General features: G+C 37.1%; 1 protein-coding gene across 1 annotated transcript; it reads right to left on the bottom strand.

The window, feature by feature from the left end:
• Positions 1 to 4: 4 nt before the first annotated feature.
• Positions 5 to 3488, bottom strand: ungb (uracil DNA glycosylase b). The gene is made up of 7 exons (XM_082170603.1): positions 3349 to 3488; positions 3060 to 3241; positions 2873 to 2968; positions 2681 to 2778; positions 2178 to 2266; positions 1216 to 1394; positions 5 to 963 (listed from the first exon to the last, which is right to left on the bottom strand). Exons 1-7 carry the CDS (start codon positions 3356 to 3358, stop codon positions 823 to 825), a joined length of 795 nt encoding a protein of 264 aa, XP_082026729.1. The 5' UTR covers positions 3359 to 3488; the 3' UTR covers positions 5 to 822.
• Positions 3489 to 10719: the final 7231 nt, after the last annotated feature.

Consider the following 10719-nt stretch of genomic DNA (forward strand, 5'->3'; position numbering starts at 1 on the left):
TGCGTTGGTGTCCAAAAAAACAAAAAAAAAAACAGACAAGATCCAAGAAGAGTTGAAGTGGGACACTGCTTATTATGGCTGCATCACCTGAATTTATGGACATCCCACTATGAAACATGCTCTACATGGGCTGTCGTAGTGTCCTATTTTTCTTTTCTTTTCTTTTTTTTAGTTTGCGACTGGCCTCATTCCCAAATGCTCAAGGCAGACTACATATTGTGATCTAAATATACAATACATTGTGATTTTTTTCTCTTTTTTTTTTCTGTACAATTCAAGAGAAGCTATTGAAATCAGGATTGCGTTGTCTAAAAATGACTAACTTTTTGGGCAATACTTGAGGATTGTGTTTAACGCTATTACATGTTTCTCTCTGCTACTTCTATCTGTCCAAAATGATATCTTAAAATCACATTCACATTTTCATCCTGAGCATTTTGATATAATATCTTTCATATCTTAGTTTAAATATCTATCTATTTATCTATCTATCTATCTAACAGGTTTTTGTTTTTACTTTTTAATTTGAAGCTGAAATATGTGGTCAGTCCATAAAATAAAACTCCTTTTGTCTAATATGACTAATGAATGATTACATTCATTAACTGTATTCATTTATTGTCCAAATAATGTAATTATTTGCATTATAACAACTGGCATGATGATTACAAGGTCAACCTCACTACAGGGAGTTGTGACCCATTTGCAACATAACTGCAGCATAAAATGCAACACATTTAACTGTAATGTAGAATAATGTCCATAGCCCCTCTGTTATACAAAAAAAATTGTTTTTTAAATAATAAATAGCGCAATATTATTTCAGAGAGCTGTCCAATCAATCGGATTCTTTCCTGTTGCTTTAAGTAGCATGTTAGTTTTAGAAAAATGCCTACATCCAAAGAAGCCTAAATGTGCCGAGTATGGTGATGGATGTGAAGTCTCAAGGACATGATGACGTTTCTGGGGGGGAAAAACAGCCAGTCAGATATTCCTTTAAACTACTGCCTCGTAATGATTTTTAAAGGTACAGTTTTTAGTCACCAGTGCCACTGTAGGCCTATAACTGCAATATTTACAGTCAACTGTGATTATTCATACCACAAGTGCACAGTGACAGGTATAACCGTAAGCATTAACCATCTTTAATAAGTAAAAATCTTTTATTCCTGATAAATATATTTACATTTCATAATTGTGTCTCCATGAACTTACTCTGTCAATCACTCTGCCTTTCCTCTGAGCATACGAGCCCCAAAGCAGAAAGACCAGGCCATTGAGGTTCCTGCTGAGCCACAGGACCACAGCATCTGTGAAGCGCTCCCAGCCTTGACCCTCATGAGAGGTGGGTTGTTGAGCCCTCACTGTCAACACAGAATTTAGCAGCAGAACACCTGACAATGGACAGAACATTTACATTCAACTTAATAAATCAGTTAGGCCTAGTTTTTTTGTTTTTTTTACAAATGATGCTATAACTTGAAACAGGCTCATTCACAACTGTTCAGAAGTTTGAGGTCAGTAAGATTTTTAAATGTTGTTGAAATAAGGCTGTTATGCTCACCCAAGCTGCATTTATAAAATTAAAAATAAAATAATATATTTTAAAATGTGATGGCAAAACTTACTTTTTAAGAAGCCATTACTCCAGTCTTCAGTGTCATGTGATGCTTCAGAATTTATTCTACTATGCTGATTTGGTGCTCAAGAAATATTTCTTCTTATTATTGATGTTAAAAACAGTTGTAACATTTTGTAACATTATAAATGTCATTACTGTCATTTTTTAGCAATTTAAAGCTGCAGTCCATACATTTTTTTGTTCAAATTTTATAAGCGAGTACATCATGAATCCATTTTCAAACCGTGTTTTTGTCTTATCCAAAATCACTACGGTACACCTATAAGAAGTGTTTATTCTGACTATTTTAGACTAGTACGGGTCGTACCACTGCGGAGTAGTGCTTGCATGACTCGTCATAGACATAAACAGATAGAAGTAGCTCCGGCTAAATTTTATTCCGCAAGACACATGCAGTTCTGTTTATTAACCACTAGAACACCAAAAGGTATGGACTGCAGCTTTAATGCATCTCTGCTGAATAAAAGTATAAAGACTTTTAAAAAAATCTTCCTGACCCCAAACTTTTGAACGGTAGTGTATGTTGATCACCTACCCTGTTTAGCCCATTCTGTGAGGTCTCCATGACCTGGGTGCTGGAAACCAACAATATCTTCTGTCAGCTCCTTAAATATGTTTTCCAAACTGCAATAAGTGAAGCAAGTCAACAAATATGGAAATACAGAATTCTCATTAGAGATTTACAGTAAGAGGCTGTACACGCAGAACACGGTTTTCCATTCCACTGTGCTACTTTTCCATTGTTTTTTTATGTGATGTGTTTGATATTTGCACTCGTGTCTTGCCTCTTTTGCAGCGTATCACTCATGACACACCATTCTAAAAATGCGGGGCTCAAGTTAACAGAAAATCTCTTTAAAAATGCGTCTCTAGACCTTGCTCTTTTTTTTTTTTTTACGTTGCACTGTTTTGTGCGTCCTGCACTTTTAACCACAAAAACACGCTCTGTATGAATTGCCTAAGATGTAATTTTGGTGAGATGATTGCAAAATAGGTATTTTTACAGTTAACAGTTCACAGTTAAGTACAATGCTGTACCTAGGAGGAGGAGGTTTAGGCCTCAGCACACTGAAGCCCAAACCATGGGCTTGACCTGGATGGTGATAGGGGTCTTGCCCAAGAATGACCACTTTTACCTGTCAACACAAACACAACCTGTAGTATATTGAAATTTCACTATAAAGCACTTATCTTTTATACCTCTTCCTTTTCATATATTGAGGAACTTACATCTTCAATTGCGCACAAAGTTGTGCAATAAAACACCTGCTCAGGGCTGGGATAGACAGTAAAGCATTTCCTCTCCATTGTAACAAAAGACATTAGCTGGAAAAAAATAACCAAAACAGGAACAAGTCTTTTTTACTTTCTCTTCTTACTGTTATTTTGCTAATATCTCACACTGCGTATCACTTACTTTTGTAAAATAAGGTTTTGTAAATTCAGCCCCAATTTGTCTTCGCCAGCTTTCACCAACAGGTCCAGGTACATTTCGGCTGGCCAGTCGTTCCAGTGCGGCGCGTCTGTTCTGCTCTATCTGATGTAGCTGCTCCTCACTCAGCTGCATGTTCTCACCACTAACTTGCTCTCTGCAGGATGCTGTATAGGAAATGCATAAAAGTTGAATACATTATTTTTTTCACTAATTACCTGAAACAGTCATTTAAATACAGAGCTTGTTGGACTTTCTCAGAAACTTAACCTACCTTTTGACATGTCCAAAGTAAGATAAGTATATGCACTGTTGGTGGGTTTCTTTTTTTTTTCAGAGACCCCTTTTCAAATACTGCTGCATCACTGTTATGCTGCCATGTTATGCAAATTCAGGTTCGCTCTACCATTTGCAAAACTGAAAGCGAAACTTCAAACCTAAACCGTGTTTCCTAAACCATGACAGTAACTGTTAGCTGAACATAGACATGACAGGTCACATGATCACATGACTAAATGTCAGACCTCTGTTTGAATTATTCAAAACATGAACATTTTTAACCAAAAGTGAGATCTCTCTTGGTACAAAAATGTTGTTTTTTACTTTACCATTGACTCTAGTTCAACCTTTTTGATATAAAAGGTCTCCCATTGTACAAGACATATGTTCCATATGCTAAAATATTTCCAGTAATTCTACTGTAATTATGTCGAAGCTGCCTGTTTTTAATTGATATATTAAATGAACTAATGTGGGGTAATTAAATTAATATATTAGATGTATTCCAGAACTGTATGTTCTTCAATAAAAACAATAGTTATTTATAGAAAGTAATATAAATAACTAGTAATAGTAAGTATATGTATATATATATATATATATATATATATATATATATTATAGAATATTGTGTGTGCATTCTGTCATGCCCACCGAAGCTTCATCAATAGGGCACGCATGCGCTGAACACCTCTGAAGTAGACTAACCCTGGAACAGAAGCTGCTCCAGAGCAGACCCTGAAAGTTACCTCCGTTTTTGAAAACGAAAGGTTATCTGCTTGCATTCCCCGATATGTCACTTAACCTGCTTTCTGGAGTACCCCCCTGGAGTAAAAAAATTACTAAACATAAAAATAAACTTTTACAGCCATGTTATCTTTGCAAGCACAGATGTTATTTAGTTTAATTAGTCTTTTTATTTTATAATCATCATCAAACAAACAATATAGTTCTTATTCACAATGATTAAAGATTATTCAACGAAAAGATTGAAAAATGATTGCACAACCACCAAATAGGTGGCGATATGCACTATTTAAATATCCATTAAACAAAAGAAGAAGAAAGTAGTAGTATGGTGCGTTTTTTCTTAGCGCCCGTTTCCATAGTGACTCGTCGATTCGTCGCTCTGTTGAGAACGTCTTGAGAACATAGATGGCTAAACTTACTCCCGGACGCATTTTTGGAACCAGCATACCTCGAGTAAGCAAGGTTTGGTTTAATCATCCAAGAGTTCAGGGTGTTTGACAGTAAGGTAACCTTGCTTTCTGAAATACTCCCCTGGTACTCTCTCGTCTTCCACTGTCATCATCACTCCTCCTTTTATCCTTCTGGAGCTCCTCTGTGGGACTTGAGACTGGTGTGGCATGCAGGTGACGCTCATTAGCACTCGCACCACTTGCCTCGCTCCGTTCCAACGGCTCTTACCGTTATATGCAATATCAGAACCTTCATGTCATTTTTCAAAACTCTAGACCCAAAACTCACAACTGATGATCAAAACATTTTTCAAAACTCTTAACACGTTTTCCAATTGCTTTGATACAATGCACATAAACCTTAAAGGGATAGTTCGCCCAAAAATGATATTTAAGCCATGATTTACTCACCCTCAAGCCGTTCGAGATGCATATGTCAATCTTTTTTCAGACGAACACATTTTCAGTTATTTTAGAAAATGTCTTAGATCTTTCAGTGGTTATAATGTGAGGCAATGGGGTCCAGCTGCTTCAAGTCCGAGAATGTGCATGCATCCTTCACAAAAATAATCCACCCGGCTCCAGGGGGATAAACGAAGGCCTTCCGAGGGTAATCCGTGCGGTTTTGTCGTAAAAATGTACATATTTAAAACTTTATAAACGAAAATAACTGGCTTCCGGTGGCGGTCGGTGCGCGTTCATGGAGATGGATGCTGGCGTATGACGTAGGACGTAGCGTAGGAAGCGTCGTGACGTAGAACGAACGTGACAGCGCAGCCAGAGAGCAGAGCAAAACAAAACTCTACGTTCGTTCTACGTCACAACGCTTCCTACGCTACGTCCTACGTCACACGCCAGCATCCATCTCCATGAACGCGCACCGACCGCCACCGGAAGCCAGTTATCTTCGTTTATAAAGTTTTAAATATGTACATTTTTACGACAAAACCGCACGGATTACCCTCGGAAGGCCTTCGTTTATCCCCCTGGAGCCGGGTGGATTATTTTTGTGAAGGATGCATGCACATTCTCGGACTTGAAGCAGCTGGACCCCATTGCCTCACATTATAACCACTGAAAGATCTAAGACATTTTCTAAAATAACTGAAAATGTGTTCGTCTGAAAAAAGATTGACATATGCATCTCGAACGGCTTGAGGGTGAGTAAATCATGGCTTAAATATCATTTTTGGGCGAACTATCCCTTTAAAGGGATACTCCACTTTTTTTGGAAATAGGCTCATTTTACAACTCCCCCATCTCTGGGTCTGGGGATCCCACTTTTAGCATAGCTTAGCATAATGAATTGAACTGGACAAGACCATTAGCATCTCTCTCAAAAAAATGAACAAAGAGTTTCGATATTTTTCCTATTTAAAACTTGACTCTTCTGTAGTTACATCGTGTACTAAGACCGACGGAAAATGTAAAGTTGCGATTTTCTAGGCTGATATGGCTAGGAACTATACTCTCATTCCTGCGTAATAATCAAGAAACTTTGCTGCAGTACCATGAGTCCAGCAGGCGTAATGATATGACGCAGCGCATGCCGCCTGATAATAGGCTACCAAGCTGGGGACTATTATCAGGCGCTGCGTCATATCATTACGCCTGCTGGACTCATGGTACTGCAAAATCGCAACTTTACATTTTCCGTCGGTCTTAGTACACGATGTAACTACAGAAGAGTCAAGTTTTAAATAGGAAAAATATCGAAACTCTTTGTTCATTTTTTTGAGAGAGATGCTAATGGTCTTGTCCAGTTCAATTCATTATGCTAAGCTATGCTAAAAGTGGTACCGCCAGACCCGGAGATCGGCTGAATGGATTCCAAAATGATAAAACTCAACTGTTTAACTCTGGGGGAGTTGTAAAATGAGCCTATTTCCAAAAAAAGTGGAGTATCCCTTTAAGATCAATTGTTCATTGAACTAAAATCACCTGTTCAAAATGACAAAACTTAACATCAAAGTATTACAGTGATTTAAATTTCAATTGATACAACTGCTCAAAATGATAAGTAACTGTTGCATTACTCTTGATGCATAGTTTTTATGGAAACTGATGAACAATATTACATATTTAGATTGTGAATGTTTCAGGATAACAAGATCAATTGACACCAGTTACCATGGAACATGACTCAGTTGGACTACATTATCTACAGTATGAATGTAATATTTCATCATCATTATTTATCAGACAGGGTTTCTATAGTCTCATGTACCACTTTTACAGACCACATTTTCAGATTTGGTGATTGATTTCACATTGTGGCACTCATATATAGTGAGATGAGTGGTATACTCACATACTCAACATAGCGATAACATGGAGCCAGCAGTGGGAGGTGGAAGACAAGGAATATGTGGTGGTCAAATCTAGCCAAGGCAAGGAGGAGAGGTCAGAATTGATCGTCCAAGTGCCTGGACAACGTGGAGCCAATATCACCATGTGTCTGGCTTAGTGTTGTCACGATACCAAAATTATTGTTTCGATACCGATACCAAGTCAAGTATTGCGATTTCGATACTTTTTCGATACTTTTCCTGAAAAGGGAGAAACACTCTCAAATATCATTGCTGTGCTTTATTTTAAAACCGGGACAACATTCTAATCATATAACACACTAATAAATGAACATATGAACAGCAGATATATAAAACATTTGAACAAAGTATGAAATATAAAAATATAAAAAATAAATTAGAGCAATGACATTCAAGGTAAAAAAAATATATATAAATTTAGCAGCATTATCTCATTTATCATATTGAAACATATGAGCTTTATCTTGATTCTGAACTTTGAATAAAAATTCAAAGCGATTATATTAAACAATGTTTAATATTGGTAACATATGATAAGCCACATTGGTGATATATTTGACATCTGGGGAGAGAGTTGTGGAAGGCCTATACTATACTTCATGTTAAACATAAATATATAGCAGCAAAGACAACGTCGGCAGTGTTGACGGCAAAATAGGCTACAGAATAATTCGTTCTGTATTGAGAGGTGCAATATTTGAAAATCGATAATATTTTTTTAAATTACATTTATAGGCCTATTGTATTTATGTCAAAACTTTCAAACATCAAAATGTCATTTATTAATATGTATTCGTGTCAAAATGACATAGAAACATCTTTTCCTATTCTATTTTGCCTGGAAACGCTTCCAACACGCTTGCGTGTCGCGTGAAAAATAGGCGTCGGTTCTATTTCTAGCATACACGCGTTTCCCTCGAGCCGCGCCCAGACGCGTGTGTCACGCAGGCAGTTAACATGGGAGCCGAAATAAAAACGGGCACGACACGCAGCCGGTCATTCTTAGAAGTATCCATACTAATAAATTAAGGAATCGTGACGTTTTTAATTTCCGATTTACTTTTTAAGTATCGGTGCACCGTGCAACAGAGCAAGGTAGGCAACGTACTTCCATATGTCACTCCTCGCGTCATCTTTCTACGAGTCGTGGACCACTTGTGCTCGCACATGCAGCCATGTCGCTGTAGTATTTTGTCACATGACACTGACAGCGGCAGGTTCTTTGCTGCGTGCGTCAGGAAAAAAACACAGACGTCCATAGGGAGGCGTTTAAAAAAAAAAATTTAAGTATCGATACTGATAAATTTAGGTATCGTGACGTTTTTAATTTCCGAGTATCGCGATACTTTTGAAGTATCGGTACACCGTGCAACACTCTGGCTATATCTGAAGATTGTGTGGTAGGACGCAGACCTCGTATTGGGTCATATAATGCAGCTCTCCTTTTAGCCTTCCTTGATGAGCTAAATCAGTTCTGTAGAGTTGATGGTGTGTAATAGTCTGGGATAATCTTCAGTTTCACCATGCTCAAATTGTGGAAGCATGGTTTCGGCCCATCCTGAATTTATCACCCTATATTTACCCCCATTCTCTCCTTTCCTTGCCCCAATTGAGGAATTTGTATCCACATGAAGGTGGAAGGTAAATGATAGGCACCTTCACGAACAAGTCACTCTTCTCCAGTCCATGGATAACGCATGCAATGACTTCACTGTGCCATGGCATAACATTTTTTCCTAGATGTTTAGCTAATGATCACATTCATTGCTTTGTGGATGAGAACCTGTGGCCAAATCCACAAGACAGGTTTGATGGAAACAGAAGTGTTTGACATTTTACTGTACTGTAGTTTTTCTTTTTCTTTTTTGTAGCTAAATTTTTCCTTTGATTAATTTGATTATTTCATCAATAAATTTCAGATTTTGTTGAATGATTCCGCTGTGTCTGTGCTATTATCTCTAGTCCTATTACAGTATGTATGCATAGAACCATAATGAAACCTGCATCACATATTTTGTACAACAATATTTAATGATTGTACTAACTATAACACATTGAAACTATGGGTATCTTGTGTGTGGGCGATCTAAAGTAATTGGTGCCAAAATGATTGTAAAAAACAACTGTAACCCACTCTGCTTGCCACATTTAGATTCAATGTAGCAAATTAGCTTAAACAAATTAATAATTAATCATAACTTGTTATAATTAATTATGAAAATTTGGATCAGTTAATAGAATTAACTCAATATAGTAAAATTAATATTACAATCAATAAACCTGTTTGTACCGTGAACACTCAGTGTTAATTGTTTATTAATTCTAAGAAATGTTTATTTCCGGGATATGGGAAATGTCTTTCTTACTGTAAAGTACTACTTAGAGCATGTAGTCAAAATCTGCATGATTAGGGACAGTTTATATGAGCATGAAACACAGACAACTTTACGTGTGACATGAACAAGACTTTATTAACTAGACTAAACACTTAAACTACTTTTAACATACACATACATGCATACAGTTTACCAAGGGAAAGAGAGCTGAAGCAGAATACAGGGAAGCAAGAAGTTATAGCATTGTTTGAAGTTCAGCAGATCAACAGCCTTGAGCAAACCTTCAGTTTAGTTCTAAAATGCCCTTCTTTAAAATGGGTAAGGAAGGATACTTAATGTATCAAATAATGAGACTAAGTTTGATACTTGCTTGTCTCGCCCATTTGAATTAAACTGTCCTGATGCAATTTGTTGAGGCTCCAGTTGATCTTTGTTGATGTTGTCTTGATGAGAGAGAACCAGTGGGAGTCAGGATCTTTGGTGAATTGAAAGACAAAGCCGCAGCCTGGCACAAGTTTGGCAAAGGTCTTTAGAAGACTTCTAGTTCATCTTCATCTTCACATCAGGATTTCTCAGAAAATGGAACTAACAGGCATGATCTTGTGATCAGTGATTTTTAAAGTGTGAAGATGTCACTCCCTCTGGAGCAGTGTGAGCCAATGAGAAGTTGTTTCCTTTGGAGGGAATTTTTTTACGATCCTTTGGCTATGTCTACATTAATCCGGATACATTTGAAAACGGCATTTTCGTTTCAAAAACGCTCTCCGTCCACAGTAGTGTATTCAGGCGTTTTCCGATGTTTCAGTGTGTCTCACCATTCACTGTTGTGTCTAGGTCGCACTCTGTCAACATAGGTTTGGTCTAAAACGCAACTGCTCTCATGTATTGCCACAGGACAGCAAATGTGAGTAAATTTTCTGTCATCTTTGCTGGACTGTGATATGAAGAGTGTGCATAACATATTTTAGCAACAGTGTGAAAGTGAATAGCACATAACAGGCACAATACCGGTATAAACATGAATATCTATTGGTACAAAATTTGTCACATGACAAAACTTACATCATCGTTTTTAAATACCTCCGTTTTGACAGTCCACACTACAATGCGAAAAAAGCGTTCGTTTTTATTAATAAAAACACCATCTCAGTGTGGATGGAAGGCCGAAACGGAGAGAAAAATATGCGTTTTCAAAAGAAGACGTATTAGTGTGGACAAGGCCTTTGCGTACTAGCAGGGCATTTGAATATGTAATTTTATTGGGTGTTTAAGAAAAGAACCTTCAATATTCTTAAAATACTAATGCGTCACAGAGTTAGCAAAATGAAATGTAAATTAACAAATGGGGAAAAAATATTCTAGTTCATAGAGACCAAACATGCTACACATGTGATTTTGGTTAACCATACTATGCAAGTCTGAAACATTAATCCAAAAGAGTTTAAAAGAGATAATGAATGCATAGGCCAAACCCCATAAAGGAAAATCATGAGATGGGAAA

Source organism: Leuciscus leuciscus (assembly GCF_965113295.1).
Source record: "Leuciscus leuciscus genome assembly, chromosome: 5".
In the NCBI taxonomy this organism is placed as follows: Eukaryota; Metazoa; Chordata; class Actinopteri; order Cypriniformes; family Leuciscidae; genus Leuciscus; species Leuciscus leuciscus.

Coding starts and splice junctions, on each gene's coding strand:
- ungb (XM_082170603.1), bottom strand. Junction 2,267..2,680: donor CCTAAACCTCCTCCTCCTAG/GTACAGCATTGT, acceptor CACTTATTGCAG/TTTGGAAAACATATTTAAGG. Junction 1,395..2,177: donor CACAGAATGGGCTAAACAGG/GTAGGTGATCAA, acceptor GTCCATTGTCAG/GTGTTCTGCTGCTAAATTCT.